The sequence below is a fragment of the Copadichromis virginalis genome, linkage group LG8 (genome assembly GCF_057382275.1).
Source record: "Copadichromis virginalis isolate Kocher_CV1m ecotype Utaka linkage group LG8, C_Virginalis_male_GT1.1, whole genome shotgun sequence".
Classification (NCBI taxonomy): Eukaryota; Metazoa; Chordata; class Actinopteri; order Cichliformes; family Cichlidae; genus Copadichromis; species Copadichromis virginalis.
The window spans coordinates 14985963-15007424 of NC_140625.1; the positions used below are offsets into that span (position 1 = coordinate 14985963).

At 43.2% G+C, this 21462-nt stretch overlaps 2 protein-coding genes across 5 annotated transcripts in view; both read right to left on the reverse strand.

Annotated features, from left to right (window-relative positions):
* LOC146702985 (voltage-gated potassium channel KCNC1-like) overlaps positions 1-7871 on the reverse strand; it is a 54137-nt gene extending 46266 nt beyond the window's left edge. For all 4 annotated transcript variants that reach the window (XM_085466075.1, XM_085466074.1, XM_085466072.1 and 1 more), the window contains exon 1: positions 7176-7871. In XM_085466075.1, the coding sequence (XP_085322201.1) occupies positions 7176-7223 (48 nt within the window). In that variant the 5' untranslated portion in view covers positions 7224-7871. The remainder of the gene's footprint in view (positions 1-7175) is intronic.
* Positions 7872-17233: 9362 nt separating this feature from the next.
* rexo4 (RNA exonuclease 4) lies at positions 17234-21261 on the reverse strand. The gene is made up of 8 exons (XM_085466080.1): positions 20801-21261; positions 20355-20686; positions 20102-20266; positions 18693-18886; positions 18505-18593; positions 18341-18415; positions 18175-18249; positions 17234-17790 (listed from the first exon to the last, which is right to left on the reverse strand). Exons 1-8 carry the CDS (start codon positions 21008-21010, stop codon positions 17647-17649), a joined length of 1284 nt encoding a protein of 427 aa, XP_085322206.1. The 5' UTR covers positions 21011-21261; the 3' UTR covers positions 17234-17646.
* Positions 21262-21462: the final 201 nt, after the last annotated feature.

A 21462-nucleotide genomic window follows, 5' to 3' on the forward strand; every position in this document is an offset into this window, starting at 1 on the left:
GAAGACGACCTTGTGCAGGTGCAGAGGGAACAAGGAGAGCAGGGATGGAATTGATGGGTAGCAAAGTTGTTTTGTTTTTTTTAAGCACAGCATACCGGAGCACACAAACATGCCAGAGCAATAAACAGGTGGCTTAGAGCACATTCATGAGTCAGCAACCATATGGGCTGACTGTTGACACCAGTGTGATGAGAAGATCCCAGATCCCAGTCTGGAGTTACTGTGCTATGTAGCTTTAGGGTCTCTATACTGATCTGGTTGATGCTCAAGTCAGTGTTCTAACTGAGCCACTCAACTCAGCTTCACCCCTCCTGCACAAATGCAGAAATCCTGTTCCTTTACCAAAGAGTCATGTGTGAACATAGAGGAGAACTGGGGATCTTTCTTATTATCCCCCCGCCTTTCCTCACGAATGCTGCTCTGACACGGTGGTGTGTGTGTGTGTGTGAGTGTGTGTTAATTGCCTCCCGAGAGTGTGGTGTCCGTACTAATGTTAGATCTCCTCAATCAGCCTATGCGTGTGCTACACACACTGCTGCAGCCCCCTCCGACCGCACTGAGATCCATGCAACGCACAGTTATGCCGATGCTCTCTCTGCTGTTCTCTCTCCCATGTACTCTGTGTGTGTGTGTGTGTGTGTGTGTGTGTGTGTGTGTGTGTGTGTGTGTGTGTGTGTGTGTGTGTGTGTGAGATGGCATGCAGGGATAGATAAGAGGAGGGGAGTGAAGTAAAGGTGAGAGGAAAAGGACATAAATCCGATTTTTCTTTCTTTCATTTTTTTAAATCCACCAAAGGGGCAAAAAGGACAGAACAATCAGGAGAACGAGGCTCAGACAATGACCTTATGATGGGGGACAAAGCAGGGAGAAAGGGTGATTTTTGGAGAGAGGGGTGGAAAAAAGAGACAAAGTGAATGCAGCACTCTCACTGGGGGCATTTACAGCGAACAGCTACTGTAATATTGTCTCTCCTCTAGTAATGGAAGAAGGGGGTAGAGGAGAGTGTGTAAGGGGGCAGGAGGAGGAGGAGGAATTGCAAAGGAGAGTGCTCTATAAAAGTGAATGAATTCTGCTGCAGTAAAAAGCCAGAGTTATTTGCTCGCGCTCTCCCTCTGTTTCTACTCCAGGTGAGGTCGGATTGTTCACCCACAGGCTGCTCTGCCATCCAGAGGGGCTCGCGATGTTTCAGAAAAGCCACGTGATGGCAGCCGCAAAGGCCGTACCTGCACCACATCCATGTTGTGAACCTTTTTTTTATAGTCAAGGAAATGCACCACTCTCCTCCTCCCCCTCCTTTCCTGCAAGCTCTTAGTAGCCCTCCCTCCCCCCCACCCTCTGCCTAGTTCGACTCTCTCCCTCACTTTGTCTTCCTCACTTGCGCTCACATTCCGCATAAAGGAATCACATTTCATTGGAGGAAGGGGATCGGGGCTTCACTTCTTCTTCTCAAGTGTACCTGTCCGTCTCTGTCTTTCTCTCCAGTTCTTTCTACTACCCCCCTCCCTGTTTTCATTTACTCACTGCAGTCCTACAGTCTAATTCTCTCTTCTCTTCCATTTCTCTCGTCTTTGACTTCGCTCACCTCTTCCTCTCTTTTTCTCCTTTTCCAAAGTAAGCTTCCTTTCCTTCGGCTCCATCCTTTCCTTCTCCTTCCCCCTCTTACTTTTTGCTATCTTTCACACGGGATGCCACTTACTATGTGTCTTTCGCTTTGCTAGAGTTTAATCCTGTTCTTCTTGTCTGAAGGAGCAACTTTTTGGTTGTCCATGGAAAAGTTTCCTGTGTCTTGGCAACACTCAGGTAAGATCCAGCAAAATCAAGGCTACTGCATGGATTAAGCACTAACTGTGCACAGGAGACAAAAACTTAAAGTAATACATCCTAAGTTCACAGATCAGAAAACAAATCAAAGTGTTAGATGCCTTAAGTTTTGTTTTTTTTTTCTGTGGCAGTCTTACTTCTTTGCAGTTTTGTTTTTCTGCTGTTTTTTGGTTTGTTTTTGGGTGCAGGAGCATTCAAACTGCTTACTTGACAGAAAAGAAAGAAAAAACTGTGAATTTGTTAGTTGCACTGCATTATCGTGCCAAAGTACTTTTAGTTTGATGCTTTAAATAGAGCCTGAAGAAATATCTGCAACAAACAGAATGTTTGGAGTGATGAGGTCAGAGAGGGAGAGTGTAAAAAGATCTTAATCCACAGTCAGCTTTGTCCGGTGGGGCTTCCCAGCAGAGAACACTTGTGTTGTGGGGTGGATTATTTTTCAGCACCACGGACAGCGGCACTCTTTCACTCTCTCTGCTCAGGAACTTTTAAGAAGCAGCTTCTGTGAACTCCCTGTGAAACTTCCATCCTTTAAATAACTTTTTGCGTTGTTGCCATTTTAACTTTGACACATCGTGCCCTGACGTGTTCTTCACAGGCAGTCATGGGATATAGTTGAACTTCTGAATATTTTATACGTGGACAGCCGCAAGCCTGTCACTGCAGTTAAATGCCTTTTTGTTCCCTCACACTTAAACATGGTGGGACTATTGATTCTCATTAACCATTCTTTCATGTACCAGAACGTGTAGGTTAAGTGGGAAAGGGCTCAGCTGGGCTCTCTCTTACACTCTTTTGGGGAATTGTTAAAGCCTTTAAGTTTGAACTTGAGCTAATGTTGCCATCATTGTGACAAGATTGCCTGTAAAGAGTTTAGAGGTGAGGTGAGTGCTTTGCATTTCAGTTCATCTTAATACAGGGGAGGTAAGCACTTCTCTTTAAGAGTCAGCATCAGCACCTTCAGCACTGACAGCAGCAGCACAAAAACACACGGAAGGGGGGTTGCTAAAAGTGGGGAAGTAAGGCTACAGAAGGTGCAAAATGAAGAAAGTAAAAAAGCAGCGGTTATTAAAAACAATGATGGAGAGAAAGAAGAGAGAAAGGTTCGAGAAAGAGGATAAAAATTGAAGGAGAAGCAAGTAGGAGGAGGGGGAGAGTGCTGAGGGAGCAAAGTGAAGGAACAATCCCCTCGCCTCCTCTCTCCTCCCCTCCAGCATCACTACTTTCTTTCTCCTGCAGCTTTTCCTGCCTTGGCCACCATGTCCTGCGCCACCCTGCTACTACTGCCTCACCACTGCACACATACAGAGGGGGAAGAAAGCGAGAAGGAGAGGGGAATGAGGGAGGGAGTGAGGGGAGGGGTACACTCACACTCACACACACACATGCTCACCTGGCTACAATGAAAAGACTGAGAAAAAACACACACACACATTTTGGAGCCGAAAAGCAACTTAATTTTCTAAACCTTTTAGGGCAGGAGATCACGTCTGCAGATAGATATGGAGAACGGGTCTCAGAGAGGAGGAGCGCACGCGCGATGCTCGTGCACAAAGACTGCACTGACGCTAATATATATTAGCAGAAACACTGCAGCAAGAGGGGGAGGGAGCACGAGATTATGGGATGCATTGACTGTGAGGTACCAGCAGCAGCACTGGGGTGGGGGGGTGGGGATGCTAGAGAGAGAGAGAGAGAGAGAGAGGAGGAGGAAAGAGAGGAATTTGGAGGAGTGCTGACTATGCGGAACAGAACGAGCAGTTGGCAGAAAAAGCAACAAAAAAAATAAAAGAACCATTACCAATCGCAGAGAGGGAGATGGGAAGAGATGAGAGACACTTAGATGTGCTGGAGAAGGAGAAGAGGGAAAAAAGTAGGGGTAGGGAAGGTATAGGACAAAGTGAAGAGTGGTGGGGCAATGAAAGAGAGGAGCCAAAAACAGGTGGGGGAGGAGGAGGAGAAGCACAGAGAGGAAGACCTTGCAGTGGTTCAGGATAGCACCTGAATGTACGTGAAGGCATGTGTGTAGAAGGAGAGGGAGGGAGATGTCCTGCAGTACCAGCAAAACGCATGAAAACAGCAGAGTGATTAAAAGAGGGCGAGCAGAGGAAGGAAAACCAGTGTATGGATGTAAAACAGACACACAGCTGAGCTGAATGGCAAATGTGCCGCTCGGGTGGGGGGAGAGGAAGGCTTTACAGGCAAGTGTGTAATGTATGTTTATGTATGCGCGCGTGTGTGTGCGAGGGAGAGAGGAGAGACAGCGCAAATTACGTATGTGTTTCTGGTGTGCAGCCATTTTTTTCCCACCAGCTACCTCATCAAAGGATGTAACCACAAGGCTTCACGCTGTTCCATCCATATCGCCTCCCTCCCTCCCTTCCTCGTCCCCCCTCGCTCTCTCCCCTCTCGCGCACTCCCCAGTGCTGAGGAGACCCCAGCAGGAGAAACCGAAGCACTGCAGCATGGTAAAAAAGCACTGCGGTCACCTCCCCTTTTAGTGCGGTGTCACACCACGCTCTGTCCTCCCCCCACCTCCCCCTTTTCCACTGTCACTGCACCTCATGCTCTGACTCTCTTTCTGCCAGGAGAACAGAAGATGTGTGTGGGTGTTTGTGTCTGGATAGTGGCACGGGGTTGGGTAGAGTATGAATAGATATGAATAGCAGGAATTACATGAATGGATGCAAAGGAAGCAACAACAACAAAAAAAGGAAAAGAAAAAAGGGTGTGTATGCAAAGAAAACGGGGCTCTGAGCAGCTCTCAGACAGCTTAATCTAATGAAAAATATGATGTAAGCGGGCACCACACATCAAAAATAATAATAACAATGACAAAGCTCACTAGTGGCCAATTCCCAGAACATGAATTAAAGAGCCAATCAATTAAGGAGGCATAAAGGAAATGGCCAATCAACCGGAGGCATCTCCTCCACTCAGCAACACCAGTGTGTAGATCTCCCGGGGGCTGACCAATCCACAAATACCGCAGCACCAGCACCCCCAAGGGGGGTCTTGAGCCTTGTGCATATTGGTCAATCACCCCAGCCAGAAGCATGCAGCAGCAGCTGCTCCCTTTCTTTTCAGGAAAGGAAACATATCCCTGGGAACGTTTGTTTTAATGATGTGGGGGGGATGGATGGGGGGGGGGGGGGGGATTAATACATAAAGTCATTTTCAGGAATAGACTGGCTGCAATGAAGCCTGTAATAGAGCTCCGAAGCTCAGTCAGTGTCCATGACTAAAATCTTTTCTGCCTACAGGACGATGAGGGCTGACTTTTTTTTTTCTATTTGGATAGATCTGGGTGATACAGCATGTAGGGTGAAGGAGGAGTGATGGAGGAGGAGGTGCTTCAAGGAGAGGTCATAACAATTCTGAAACAGCACTGAGCACAGGGGGGGGGGGGGGGGGGGGTAAAGGCACAGGATAGTGTGTCATGTCGGGAATGAACTCTATCTTTGGACATGGATAAATCTGAGCGAACATCCTTCAGTATTCAAACTTTCTTGGAGCATTTGCATCAGAAGCAGATAGCTTCATCCCCCAAACCTCCCGTCTCTCTTTTAGGCAATTTAAACCTGTCTCCTCCTAATTAATGACACTGCCCTTCCTGCATGATTAGGACCATTATGATCCAGCAGTGCAGCGATGTGGTACATGAGGCCAGACAGACAAATGGGACGAGGGAAGAGGTATTACTGGACTAATTTCTGACCTGTGAACTATCCAGCGATTAGACATAAAAGCAGGGCAAGGTTAAGTCACAGATGGGAGTCTAAGCAGGTGGGGAGTAGGGCGAGAAGTTTTAAAGCAGAGCTATAAAAACAAGATGGCATGAGAAGAAATGACATGAAATTTGATCTTGAGGTGAACCTCAAGGTCAAGTGGTGGAAAGTAAGAGGGCGTAAAAGACCGGCTAGGCTCAATCAGGTGGTAAATCAGATGAAAGACGGGAGGAAACTTCATAACGGAAGACGGGAAGCGAGAGAAACCATCAGAGTCTCGGAGAAGAGACAGGGTCAGAGGCAGGGACACACACACACAAAACCCAGGACACGACAGATCAGTAATTCAATCACTGCCTCAAAATAGATTACCCCCCCATTGCTTAAACAGCAGCGCCCTCCTTTTCAAGCCCCATCACTACTCTGCCAATCACATCAACCGACAGCATGCCACCGTCTCTGGAGTTTTTCCCCCCTTTTTTTCCCTTTTTTCTTGTGCTAAAATCGAAGGGGGTGTTTTCTGGGTTACCCTTAATCTAAAAATAGCACCAGCTGTAGATTTATAATGCAGGATGCTGGGGGCAGAAGAAGAGAGTGCAAATGGAGGAAAAGATGTAGAGTTCCCATTAGGGGGAGAGCACGTTGGAGCCAGTTGGCAGGAAAAGGAATGCATGTGCTGGATAAGTGACGGCAGAAGAGGCATTATGAAACCAGAGACTTTGTGTGTAATGCAGCGGAACGTGGCAGAAGCAGATTGTCAGAGTATAGGTGAAGTGGTGGCGTGGTGGGTTGTAGGGGGAAGAAGAAGAAGATGACCGTGTCTAGACATTTAACTGCCCTGCTAGACTTCCCAGATGAGACGCTATAACCTTCCAGTAGTTCCACTCCAGTAACCCCCACCCTTCATATCGTCCTCACAGCATCTTCTCCTCTGTGTGTTTGTGTGTCAGCCCTCTCACCCTACTCCTATAGTGCCTTTATCAAACCTCCATTTCAGGCCTTGACACTTACCCAGTGCTGCCACGATGCACAAGCAAACACACAAACACGCACACACTGAAAGCACATGCAGGTAGGACAAATGCATGCCTGTAAATGCGCAAAAGCAGCACACACATGGAGTTATTTACTCATGCAGACAGACAAAATGATGCAGATAGGAATGCATACACACACACACACATACACATAGATGCACACACACACATTCCTCTCAGAAGCGTGAAACTGCTCTGATCTAGTGGTGTAGATGGGGAAACACCCACCATTTGTGCAATGAAGGATGTTAGGGATTATAAAATGGAACAATTCTGAGGCGTCATATCAGTGGGCAACACTAAATCAGACTGAATTTCTCTTATAGCAGCTAGAAGGAAAAGATAATAATTAAAAGAACAGAACATATCCTGATTTCTCCACGTACTGATTTTAAAACATGAAACAGGATACAGAAATATTTTGCAGATATTGTGGGAAAGACACGATACTTGTTGAATGCAGGTTAGAGGCTGTATTTTCGCCTTTTTTTAATCCAGGCCAATAAAAACCCGCTTGATATTAGGCGGATAAAACGCATAAAACCACCATAAAAATACAGACAGATACACAGACACGGTTAATACTCACTTGCTTTTGGTTCTGGTTCGATTCGAGTGCGCGCAGAAACACGCACATCAAGCTTTAAAAAGATCAATCAAAATGTAGTTTTCTTTGTTAGATTGCTCTTTCTTACGATTTCACAGAGTATCCAGTTTCTCGCAGGCATTCAGCTGATCTGTTTTTGGGGTTTGTTTGGGGGTTTTTTTCTGTTTTTTGTGGAGGGTTTTTTCCTCCACGCGATTATAATAAATCAGAAATAGGATTGCGCGCGACTGTTGCTGGAAATCTTGTTTTGATAGCGTTATTGCCGAATGTTACTTAGAGCTTATGGTCATGCTGATGATGGCACGGGATGAGTCTTTCGGATGAAATGAAGCAGAAGTCCCCCTGAAAAACAAAAATCTGTCTTTTGGCTATTTCCCCTCGATTTCAGAGCCCCTCTCCCACCTTTGTTATTGCCAAAAACAAAAATAATTGCCAGCCTTTGTTACAGTGTCTCTACGCTTCCAGGCGCAGGGTGTAGCTACCATTCAGCTCTTCCTCTGTCTCCCCCATCCAAATGTTTCAGTGGAGATGCAGCCTGTAGACACCTCGCTCTCTTTGCCTTTCCCTCTCTTGTGCCTCTCTCTGTTCCTTTGGAGGAGCGTCACCTTCTGCACTATTTTTTTCCTCAGACGATACATGTGGGCGGATTAGAGAAGAAGACAGAGGGGTGGGAGGACCCCGGTGAATACAGAGGCTAATTTCTCATATGGCTGCTGAACTTTATAAATACATATGCTGAGGAGAGAGAGAGAGAGAGAGAAAAAAAATACACGCTGGGCTATAAAAATAATAAATGCGCTGATTTATTTTCATTTGTTTAACTGCCTGTTTTTTCTCTCCCCCCGTTTCTCCCCCTTCACTTCCCCACTTTAGCCTGGAGCCCACACATGCTCACTCTGCTGGACGGACGCACAAACACCATTTTGTCTACAGGTTCGCAGCCTTGACTCTGCCTTGGCTGACATCACCAGTCATGTGGTACAAGCTGGTGGATTATGTCTGAAAACAGTAAAAATACAGAAAAATTGGCTTTTTTTCATCTCTGCTATCATACATTAAAAGAAAAAATCTGAAATTCTTGAAATAAGTGAAGCTGCATGGAGAATATTCCCTTTATAGCCTGTAATATTATACAAAGTGTCACAGGATTAACAACATGATTTTTAGGTGAATCTTGGGGCGAAAACTCTGCTTTCTACCTGCTGCTTTTACAAGAAGACTAATGGTATGTGGAGACGACTTCTAGCAAAAGTACAGAGATCAGCAGGATATCTTGATGGTGCACTTACTGGCAGGAAACTGTCAATGAGAGCTGCATCATCTCATGAAACTTACAAGGAAGAAAAGTCCTTTGACCACAAAATATTCCTGTAAGAGCAAAGTGCAGACAGAAAACCAGTGAGCTAAGGAGACAAAGGAAGGTGGGAGATATTTAAGGATATTTACTGATTTTTTTATGGAATCAAACACTGAAAACTGTAACATCTGAACTGTAATGTGATAGTTTATCCAATGCATCCCATGCAGTCTGTGCAAGCAAGGCTGGACTGGGACAAAAAATCGGCCCGGGCATTTTGACTAGAGACCGGCCCACCAGGATAAAGATTGAAAATGTGACGTCATTCAGGGATAAAACCGCAAAGGATTCTGGGAACTTGTGGCAAGAGGTACTAGCGCACGCAGGCTTTCAATTGAACTCAGTTACACAGCGATAAAAAGAAACCCAAAAAATGGCAAGAAGCTGTTGTATTATTAACTTCAATAGCCGGTCGCATGACAGCCACGGGAAGCCGACGGGTAAAGAGATCGTTTTTTTTTTATCGGATTACGTCGTTGAAGAGAAATTTTTTAAGCCATGTTTCCGAAGTAAGAGCCGACGGATGGTCTGGATATACCAAATATAACGTCTCAGAACACTCCAGCTCACATGTTAGTCTGCTCCAAGCATTCCCACAAAGGTCAGAGTTTTTTAGTAGTTAATACGTCATTTTTCTTAACATAATTGGTGATATAGGTTACAAGCAAGTCTGGCGCTGAACAGAAATTGTCGCGCTATGCTCCTTTATTTATTGTGCATAAATAGTAAATTGTCCTGACACAATATTGTGTTTCGCTTCTGTTATTACCATGGTACATTGACAAAAACATATACTTTTATTCACAGGATAAAACAGTTGTTTTGTATCACTTATTGTCCATTGCGATTACAACATACAATATTATTGTCACTGCTACATTTCTGTAATGCTACTGTAACCGGTTTCTGCTTCATCCCGCTGCAACAGTTCGGCCCAAACAGACTCCTCGACTCTGCGTTGTGTAGTGTTTTTAAAAAGACAAGGAGTCTCTGATCGATCGTTGCCACTTTATTTCCTGAATGGAAACAACGGTGTATTATCAGTGCACAAGCTCGCCATACACCACTCCGCACAGCACACTCTCGTATGGCTACGGCAGACTGGCAGCGATTACTGCAGCAATATTACAATTTCTAATATACAATAAAATAACAGCAACAACAAATTATGTACCTGAATGGAAACAACGGTGTATTATCAGTGCACAGGCTCGCCACACACCACTCCGCACAGCACACTACGGCAGAACATCTCATTAGCATTCCGCTTTAGCATACAGTTTCACACATTACAGTTTTTTACAGACGCTAGGACACATTTCTCAATACTTAGGTCACTTTTGCAAAACTCTTCACACAATTCTCCTAACTGACCCTCAGCTTGGCAAAGCAGTTCATTCCACATTCAAAATGCACTACAACTACCAAAACACTTCATTCAGGTCTCAAATAAAAACATTCCTCCAGAACACTAGCAAAGGTTGACAGCCGACAAACACACTTTGTCACCCACAAAACAATGACCTAAAAAACACTAACAACATGTAGCATTACACAGTGTTTTCCTGTGTAAAACAAGGACACATCTCTGTTTATAATTTCAATATATGTTACTGGAATGAATCAGACATCATGTATTTATGTTTATGTATTTTTATTTTTTTGCACTAAGTAATCCCAAAATACAAGAATTCGTATACACACCATCCACTGATACACATACAATAGTAATGCTAATCTACTCGGTCTTCTCCATTTGGCCACAGGTTCTCATCCACATCACATCTTATGTCATCTTGGGCAACACACCTAGGAAAGAATCTTCTGGCATGCCAGAATTGAAGGAGTTGAAAAATTGAAGGAGTAACAACTGTGTAGATGTTCATCCACAATGAGAATCAGCTGTGGCTGGTTAAACTGCATTGTTAGATTTAAAATATGTTTCAGTAAAATATTGCCGTTGGATTTTGCTGTCTTTTCAAGTTTTGCATTGTGTTATTGTTTTGACCATGAGTTTAACAGTTTTGAAAACAGTATGTAAGCACATGCAAAATGTCCTGTCCGTACAAAGGTTTTTGGCAGTTGTTGTGTCTGAGTGAGAAGATGATTCATGTAATTTGAGAGATGTAGTCATTGAATGCACTTTGTGCCAAAACAATGATAACTGGTCCTCAGTTTAGCCCACATAGACTTCTGTTGTGCTCACTGTGTGAGGAGTTTTGCAAACGTGACCTAAGTATTGAGAAATGTGTCCTAGCGTCTGTAAAAAACTGTAATAAACAAATGAAAAGTACATAAAACTGGTGTTGGACATGTGTCCACTAAGCACTTATTACACTCGGTGCTCGTCAGCTAATCAAACATGTTTTATGTGTCTGTACTACTTAGCTATATTGTGTGCGGAACAATACAACTCACCTCTCGTATGGCTACGGCAGACTGGCAGCGATTACTGCAGCCAGCCTCACCTAACCAGCCACACTGAGAGCGGGGGGGCGCTGTTTCCCCATTACACTGATATTTGTGGCAAGTGGAATAATACCACAAACACTGTTACACTACCAGAAATTATTTCCACTACTAATTAATTACCGTTGAGCTCAAAGGTCCTATTAATAAACTGTTAATGAATGTGTATTTATGAAGACGATTTGTGAGACTGGTAAACTTATGGTACGTACAATAGTCTTTCGTCCTACACGGTGCATTTCAAGGTCCTGCACCCATCCGTCGGTAAACTGTACCTGGGCTTGTTGCAGTGACCTGAAGTTACTAAACTTCATGAGTGTATGCATTCACTCCAAGAACCGTGTAATTATAAATCTGAGCGTGGTGAAAGTTGGCAGCACACTGACGTCTTTTGTCCACTCTGTGTGCTCGTAAGGGTCTGACCCTTTCACTCCTTTGATTTTTCCTCGTATCTTTTCTTTGTCTTTTCGTCGAGTCTGTCTTTGTACGGACCGGCATTGTTCTCCTTTTGTTTTGTACATTCATTTTTTGTGCGGCAAAGAAAAAAAAAGAAGGTATTGGAACCGGAGAATGAACGTTTTGCGGTGCTGCAAATGCTTGCATTTGATGCGGTACTTGGATTGTTTTGCCACGAGTTCCCGGCATGCAATGCGCGAAAATCACGTGATTGCTAAACAAGGGGGAGAGTGCATCCAGCCTCCTCGGCTGTAATTGGTCCAGCCCAGAGTCGATCATGACCAATTGGCCAATCCAACACCTTTCATTATATATACCCTTCCTAAAAAAAATAAATAAAAAAAAATAAAAAAAAAATATCCATCGGCCCATAAAAACAAAAAATCGCCAGCGGCCCACCGGGCAAATGCCCGGTATGCCCGATGGCCAGTCCAGCTATGTGTGCAAGGAAAAGGGGCTTTATGCTGTAGGCAGGGCATCAAAATATAAATACAGTCAGCTATTCTGAACAGGAAGCCTGAGTCTTTATTTTCTTTTTCTTTCTCCACTAAGTTGAAAAATTAAAATGATTAACACAGGAGCCATTTGTGTCTTGCAAAGCAGCTTTTAAGTCCTTTTTCAAGTAATTTTTCAAATTAAGTCACCTTTTACGAACCTTACAGATCTAAGCACAAAATCTAGAAGCTGCTTTTTCCTCCCTCAGGGAACACGCCTTCATTTATACCTCCAAGAGCCCTGCGGCATTGTCTCAGATCAGTCAAACGTATGATTTATAGAGGTGTCAAACTCCTCTACACCACAGTTTTTTTTTATCATAAAACCATCTAAAGCACTTGGTGTATTGGCAGTACTATGAGTCTTTGGCCAAGACAGCAGCAGCTTTATTGGGCTTTACTGGACAAAAGCCAAAATTTGCATGTAATGCTCTCAGTAATGAAGCTGGTGTTTAGCACAAATTATCTACCAAATTCATCATTTTAGCATTTAGCCTGAGGATTGTTATTCCATCTGCAGTCATTTAAGTTTGGTGGCACAGCTCTGCTTTGGGACTTCCCCACCCTTGCATAACTGTGCATGGACAGCCTGAGGCAGGGAGAGAAGCGACAGGAGGGGCGTTTCCAGGATTTAAAAAAAAAAATGGGATGGCAAAGGGAGGATCCAACAAGAAATCAGAGAATTCTATGAGGCGGTGGAGAGGGTGAGCAGTTTTAAATTCTTGGGGGTAACTGTGACCGAGGACCTGTCCTGGGGCAACCATATCACCTCAGTTGTACGGAAGGCCCAACAGCGCCTCTACTACCTGAGGAGACTGCGGAGCGCACACATTCCCAGATCTCTGATGTTGAACTTCTACAACTGTGCCATCAGCAGCGTTCTGACGTATGGATTTCTAGTGTGGTTCCCCAGCTGCACCAAGGCCGATCAGCAAGCACTCCAGCGGGTGGTGAAAGAAGCTGGCAGAATTATTGGAACAAGTCTGCCAGAGATCAGTAATATCTTCCCCACTCGCTGTCTGAGGAGGGTGCACAGTATCCTGCGGGACCAACATCACCCTGCGCGCCACCTTTTCCATCTGCTGCCCTCAGGGAGAAGGTACAGGTCTATACAGGCCAGAACATCCAGACTGGCCAACAGCCTGTATCCACAGGCTGTGAGGCTCCTGAACTCTCTGCCCCCCTCTCACGGACAATAACCATATCCAACTTCTTAATAGCAATGAACTGGTCTGCATTGGTGCATCATATCTTTATTCTCTTCCCCCTCCTGCCCCCCCCCCCCCTCTTTCTTAAATAGATAACTATCATATCTGATATCATATCTCACAGTACAATAATATTGAATGGGTTGCATTGTTGTATTTTGTCATGTTTCTCAGGTCTTTGTCTGAATTTCTACGAACATTATTGCTAAGGATTGTCTTATTGCATTGGAGTCACACTGGGTTAAATATGTACACTTGGGTTTTAAGGGGTATTTATTATTTTCTTCTTTTTTTTTTGGGTTGTATGGAAGCCCCAAACGCAATTTCATTGTTCTTGACAATGACAATAAATAAATAAATAATACTAAATAAATAATACTAAATAAACAATAAACTAAATGTGTTTAATTGTACTGAGTGGTAGAAGTACATAAGAACTATAAGCACAGATCCTTTGTTTACAGTTTGCAAAGGAAAGCAGTCAGAGTGCAGTAGGAACACAAAGGACCGCTGTTAGGTACACTTGGGAGAGCCTATCTTTTAGACCCTATGAATTTATAGCTATAATTAAAACAGTAGCTTTCACAGCCCGCATTATTTAGCCTTAGATAAGTATAAATTCACAGTGATACACTGAGGAGGATAAAACTGCTCATGAAACTAAAGAAAAGTCTTAAGTGATTAAAGTCAGTGTCAAAGAGTTATACACACTATTTCTAATGCCTGGATATAGTGTTAGACAATATGTAGGTATTAAATAAAAGCTTGACAAGTCATATAATTCACAAGAGATTTTACTGCAAATTCTGAAAAAATCTGTGCTAATGAAAAGGCCTCAATGGCAGATTTTGAACTGGCTACAGTGCAATCAATTGTCTGAAATAATCTGTCCAGACTGAAATAATCCAGTCTGGACCAAACTGGAGGAACAATCAACCATCAGACTCTTCTTCTTCTTTTGGCTGCTCTCTTTAGGGTTCGCCACAGTGGCTCACCTGCCTCCATCTACCACTATTCTGTCCTAGCGTCCTCCTCTGTCACATCAACACTCCGCATGTCCTTCTTCACTGCATTCCCAAACCTCCCCTGTGGTCTTCCTCTTTTCCTCCTGCTTGGCAGCTCCGTCTTCAACATCCTTCTTCAACTACACCCACCATCCCTCCTCTGCATGTGTCCAAACCATCTCAACCTTGCTTCTCTAGCGTTGTCTCCAACATGCTCCACCCAAGCTGCCCCTCTGATGTACTCATTTCTAATTTTGCCTATTCTGGTCACTCCCAGTGATCATCGTAACATCTTCAACCACTGCCACTGGTTGGTCTGCTGTCTTTTTGTCAGTGCCATACGTCACAGCAGGTCAGACTGCCATTTTATAAACCTCGACTTTTACTCTTGCTGCTGCCCTTTTGTCACAAATCACCCCTGACACTCGTCTCCACCAGCTCCACTGCCCACACTCTCTTCTTCACCTTTCTTGTGCATTGTCCATTGTTTTGGATAGTGGACCATTTGTAGTCCTTGCACCTTCACAGCCACATCTGTCTACACATGTTCTATTTTGCTTCTACTGATTTTCATTCCTATTCTCTCCATTGCATACCTCTAGCTCTCCAGACTCTCAGTATAGATTACAGCATCATGTGCACGTCCACTAAGAGTCTTGCCTGACCTCATCTCTCAGCCTGTCAGTCAACCCTTATGTAAACCCACCCCCACCTTGAACCAATATGCCACATCTGCCACACACCTCACCACTGTGTGGCTGTCCCCATAAATGTAACCAACCAAAATACTAGCATGGCCCAAAGTCAAAGAGCTGCTAAGCTAAAACCTAATGTACCAACTATGTCCAATAACAACAAGACTATCAATCACTGCTCATCAAGGCACCATTTTCTGCTTTCAGTTCAAAGTGAAGCCTTGCTTTGTGGCCAGAACAGACGAGCAGGAAGTCAGCCACAGAAAGTAGCTGACACTGTTTCTTCATCAACCTGCATAAATACTGAATGCTCAACTTTGTCCATACTAAGAGTGAGCATTAGTCATCACAGACACTCGCAGTCAATCTCTGGGCGGCAGCTCATGCATAAGGAAGCAGGTAGCAGACCTGAGCATACATCGTGTGGACGAGACAAGATTTCCTGCATTGAGAAAGAAGCTGTGAAAATGCCCTCAATCTCATAGGTTCAACACAGTTTCTAGTAATCTATTTAGGAGTTATTGTTCCTACTGCAGAGGTGGATGTTGAGACCTTTACGTAGTTAAAAAATGAAAGAGGGCAGGACTAAACAGCCTATACAAAAATAAAACCTCCCGAAGCGATCTTAAGGCGTTTGATGCATTTTATGTTCGGTGGAAGGTGTACGAGGATATACAATTGCTTGTGGTAAGGGAACGAGACAGAACACACAAATCAAACAGAGCAGAGCTGCTGTTTGTATGCTGTGTGGGACCAAGCACCAGATGTCAACAACAGCCGCAGCAAAGTGCAGTAATTGGGAAGACTATAAGAAGCCTTTTAAAGAGTTATTAACTAGTGGCGTGTGAGCAACAGCAGTAATGCCTCCAGTCTCACGATGTGATTTATGAAATGAGTCAAAGCAGTCTTATTGTCATGGTGTTTCCTACACTGCTGTTAATATCGCCTCGAGCTGACTTGTTTCTATTGTTTATTGGGCAGTGTGTAATTATCTGCTTCATTCAAGATTTTTTAAGGGAAAAAAAGAACTATTGTACTACTGTAGCTTTAAACAGTGTACACTCAGACACATGCAATGCATGTGATTAGAGGTGGTTTGCTTTTCTGGACATAAATCTTGACCTTTCTTTATAATAATGTTTTGGACTTGGTTGCACAGAGGTGAAAAGTGCAATTGGGGATGCCCAGCACATCAGTGTTTTGTAGTAAACAGAAACACAATCTGTTGCATTTCTTTAACTTCAAATAAAGAAAAAGTATCTTGGTGTGGTTGTCTTTATTTCCTGTGTGTTTGTGATAACTTGTCTAGACTGGTGGCACTTTTGAATGTATCATTTATGCAAACTCTTCAATTGAAAAGGTGGAAAATCTGGAATCACATCACTGAATAGACAGTCCTCGCTTCTGTTAGCTATTATCTTGTCCTCAGAAGTTAATAGAAGCTATGTAACAGCCACCCCAGGAGAGAAATATTGATTAAAAGATAGGATAGTGCTAAACTTTATCAACACACCTTCAACAGTTACATTAAATCCAATGCAACTTGACGCCTCCCATAAAACCTGAGTAAAAGCGTACAGAGAGCGCTGCTTTTCATTTTTAAGGTTTTAGTATTTAGATAGTTGAAGCCCGGACATCCAGTAATGGATTTCTCCCTTTAAATTCAGCTGTTTGTTTGCTGTAGTATATACCTACATGTGACCACCGGGCAAGGCATGGTTACATAGTTTGAACTGTCAGCATATGGAAACTGCTGCTTTATTACATTACAACCAAAAAATATTTATATGCAGAAAACAAAAGTCATGCTACCATCTTGTGTCAACATATTAGGGCACACCAGCATCTGCTGTGCTACCTGAAGCCTTCGCACTACCTGTCAGAAACCCACAGAGAACCTAATTTAGAGCCTGGAGGCTGCAGACCGAGGGCACGTGCTTTCAATAAAGTACAGCGTAGAGCGCATCAGCTCCCGGGCTGCAGATCACGCTGACACACTGCTGGCAGGCAGGGGATTTCTTACTTTATCACCATGACATAGTAAAAAGAAAAATCAAAATAAGGCCTGCATGGGATTACGTAAGGAAATACTGGATTTGAGTAATAAATGATTTAAGCTGCACATTTGGTTGCACTCACAGCAAACGGTAACGTTTGTCCTCTTTAATGGCTTTTCTGATGTTTGTCAGAGAAATGGGAAATGAAGTCTCAGTAATCATGAACTAAATGTGAGGCAGCAATTCATGTCTTGACATCAGCTTGCATTAAATGTATTAAGTTTTTTAAAAAGAACTGAACCTCCTGTGGTTGTATTAGACTGTGACGACAAAAAAATATACATAGCAGAATTAAACGAATTACATCTTTTGTTTTATTTATACTTTAAAAACAGACATTTTTACAATCTTTGTATATAAAGACTCTGTTCTAATCCCTGCATGAGTCAGTCTGGCACACTGAGGAACAAAACTTCTTGATTTGCAACTCGATAAAGTCTTTCACAGCCTGCAACGATCTCCCCGAGCGACTTAGGCGGATGAAACCGGTCACTATCTGCGAAAGCATTTAACACGCTTTTTGTTGCGCCAGATCTCACAAAAGCTCAGGAAAGTCACGCTTTTATACAATCACAGGGTCAACATCCCTCACATTAAAATAAACAAAAATACACAGTTGTTTTTTCTTCTTAAAAGAATCCTTTGATCACTTCAGTCAGCTCTGCTCTGATCAGGAGATCATCTGTCCTCTTCTTGTTTTGAATTTGTAATCCTCAGTGATTCTTGTCTTTGGGAAGCTTGGCCTTTCTCTCGCTCCTCTTGTCCAAGAATTTGTTTTTCCTACTCACTTTAATCTCTGCCTCCCACTGCTTTTTCACCATTGTGTACAGCCTCATGGTGGCCTGTGCGTCTTGGACCTGGAGAAAGGAACAGGCAAAGATCAGCCCAAGTGTTACTAACATTGTTGGGCAATAACACACTGGTTGTTTCTACATGCTGCAGTACTGCTGGGTCGGTGATTTTAGTCCACTGTTGGATGATGACATCATGAGATTAACAATAAAGTTTTCTAGATATAGAATAAATGTTAATGTCATGAATATAAAGTGACACGATGCTTTTGTAAGATGCTACAAGTGCTAAAATGCTGCAAATTGACCATTTGGGTAAGTGGTTGCTAACGAGAATATTACTATTATATACACTTATCTTCTGGCCTTGAGGGGTCAAAGATATACCCGTGTGCCAATTTTCAGTCACTCAACCCTGATGATTTAAAAGGAGTTTATCGAATGACTTACAGATGAATGTTCACCCTCTTGGACCTTCACATCGAGGATTTTTCTACAAAGGAGTTTGAGCGAGGGTCGACCGCTCTAAAACAAAAGAAAAATGCCTCATTATCAGTTATAATTCATTCACACATTCACTGCGGAAACTGTTGAGACATTGGTGACTGCATCATACCTTTACGATCGTCTTAAAGGGTTTATATTTCTGAGTATCTCTGATTTTCTTTTTCGGATGATCCAAGAGCAGAATCTGAAACGGCAGATAGTTTGTGGCTGCTCATAATCAGACTAAAAAACAATATTGCATTTGTTCCATTTCAGATATCACATCCATGCTACCTTTAGATCATTGTGTATGGCGTGTCCAACCACTACTCTCCCTTCCAGGATGTTAGCAACCTCCCTCTGTACAATCTGTACATCCGCTCCTGCAGAGAGACAAACGTGGCTTAAAAAACATCAGAAACAAAACATAAGGAACAAAGAGACTTTAAGTTGTTCTTTGCAACTCATTTCATTTCTCTCACCATCTTTGATGTCCTCTGGTCGGATGCCGCTGACAGCTGTCCTGTAGTCTGTTACCTTCTCTGTGGGCTTCACATATTTGTCATAGATGCACTTCCCAAACTGGTTCACAATTGACACACGTGCCAAGATGCTGTCCTCTCCGTCAGGACCAACTCCCACCATCTCACAGTCAATGGCCACCGCCTTAGTGAGGCTTAAGGTGAATGACAAAGTGACAAGAAAGGAGAGACATTACAATCATCATCTTCTGTGTCAATGTAAACCCCTCAATGTACACCGAACGCAGTGGTTGCTTCGCTCGCTGACATGATTTTACACTTGCATCTTTAACCCTTGCTCGACACTTCAGGCTACAAAAATTGAGAGGTGCATCCATCAGGAGTCACAGGTTTTTCCACAGCATTTATCTGTATTATCAGTGACTTTCTACAGCAATGTAGTGAACTCTGAAGTGGTATTGACAGGTTGTGTCACCACAAAGTACAGTGAAGGATTTGAATTGTATAAATTCCATTCAATAATTTATCCATCTCCATATCCTGCAGAAAACATTCAGCAACCATGTTTACTTCATACTCTGTCAGGTCAATTCACTAAAACATGCAATGACAAAAGTATTTATCACAGACTATATGTAATATTTGACTCCTTGAAGGAAAGCTCCATGAAGCTCTCCACTGAGGGGGGAAAAATAGTCTCCATCTCCTTTGGGTCATTCCATCTCATCAATTTCATCAAATTAAAAAAATAAAAATCCCACCTGATCATCATATCTAATGGAAAAAAAAAAATATTCCTGTGGAACGATACACTGTTCATCAGAAATGCCAGGTTTCTGCTGTCATTAGATCTTTCAGAATATATGGTGGGGGGAGTGTGTTTGACATTTTTCAGGGGTTCTGTGAATATGGGCTCTCAGGAGTGTCGCTCAACTTCATACAGAACGAGTCCCTGAAATAATTGGATATCTGATCTTTGACAGCAGATCCAGAGAACTGGAGAAGGTGGGGGGGGGATTGACAATTTATCTTCTATACACTATACAATTTAGCTTCTTATACACGAGGCACATAATGTTGTCGACCCAGTTGAGCGGTTTCAGAGATATTAAAGTCTGACTTTTGGGAAAAACACATTTTGTGTGACATTATGTGCCAAATTCACATTGTTAATATTACATCCACAGTTAATCACAGCCAGCTAATCCCACCCCAGCAGCAACATTACTCTGAAATACTTGTATTGAGATAAGTAATGACATTAGAGACTTGATATTTTTTATGATCGCTGTTAAGGCATTCATTTTTCCCCGGGGAATATTTTCAGGCACTTTTCTAAAATGGCATCAAAGCTGCCCGCTGTATTCTGAGTGTGTTTCCCACTGTACACTGAATGCAAAGCGACTTACCCTTCAAAAGCATTCTCCTTAACCAGGCTCTTCTCTGTGTCATTAGCCGAGGCACCATCTGTACCCTTGGCCTTGCCCTGCTTCTTCCTCATGATCTCGGCTGCTTCTGCTCCCATTGTCGCCTCAATGTCATCCGGGTCCACGTCATCAAACCAAAGGTCCTCTCTGCAACAGCAGAGAATGAGATGGGATTATCAGACATATTTATTCTTGCTGAATAAATGAGTCAACGTCAGTGCTAATATATACATACTCTGTTGGCTTCGTCTCCTCGGATTCAAGCTTCTTCTTCTTAGCTGCCTGTAGGCTGTTTGGCTTCCCGCTATCCCGCTCTCTTTCTGGAGCAATAGCATGTTTAGTCTTCGAGACATTCGACACCTTTGAGTTGACCCCAGTCTTACCGGAGACAAAACTCTTAGGAACAGTTTTGTGATCTGATTTTTTCTCAGTGTCTCTCTGGCTTGGTGCAGCATTGTTCTTAGAAATTATTTTAGAAGTATTTTCTTGGACATTCTTTGGCGAGAAGCCGTTCTGATGTCTTGGTGCTGCCGGCTGCTTCTTCTCTGACTGACTGGCCTTCAACAGCTGAAGGGAGTAAAATAGGAGAGAAAAACCTGTGGGTAGTATTAAACACAGGCACACAAAAACCAAAGTGTGTGACAGGACATGCATGGAGCTCAAACTATTGCACTCACTAACCTCTTGAAGTGCTTTCCAGTTGGCAGAGAACTGCTGGGAGTCTTTTGGAGGAGCAGTTTGTGGAGCTGTAGGCTTTTCTTGCTCCTTGTTTGCAGGAGCTGAGTAAAACCAATGCCTCTCGTTCTTTTTTAATATGCCGTTTTTCTTATTAGTTTTCCGCTTAGATGCTTGAGCGGGAAAGTGTTTTTTCTGTTTCTCCACCTTAGACATGATCACCTATCTCATGTATCCTCACCTCCTTATATTTTTCTTGGTGAGGTGTGTGAAGCCACGCTGGCTTGTCAGATGTCCGTTACTTGAGTTGCCAAACAACTTCAGACAGTAAGAAATGCCTCCCCCAGACTAAGCTCACCTTTCGTCCAGCACACAAGCAAAACTGAAGCACGTCCCTGAACTGTACATAAAATCGCTTACTCGTAAAACTTCACTCACTCCGAAGCCATGCCGTAGAGTGTTTTCCCACGATGTGCAACAGTGAAATGTGTCCGTCACAAACATGACGTCGTGCTGTAGCGCAAGTGCGTCACGTCAGTAAGATATGAAAAAAAATCTCCGACCGTGCTTTTGTTTTACAATTATATAATGTGAAATTTTATATAATTAACGTAAAAAGTCATGTATTGACGCTTGTTTTGTGGGCGATTCAAAGGCGGAACTAATGT

Excerpts from the sequence above, each read along its gene's own strand:
- rexo4 (XM_085466080.1), bottom strand. The coding sequence starts at position 21,010 with ATGTCTAAGGTGGAGAAACAGAAAAAACACTTTCCCGCTCAAGCATCT. Across the intron at positions 18,250-18,340 it reads CCTTTAAGACGATCGTAAAG|AGCGGTCGACCCTCGCTCAA; the intron begins GTATGATGCAGT and ends CTTTTGTTTTAG. Across the intron at positions 17,791-18,174 it reads AAGAGGGTGAACATTCATCT|GTCCAAGACGCACAGGCCAC; the intron begins GTAAGTCATTCG and ends TCCTTTCTCCAG.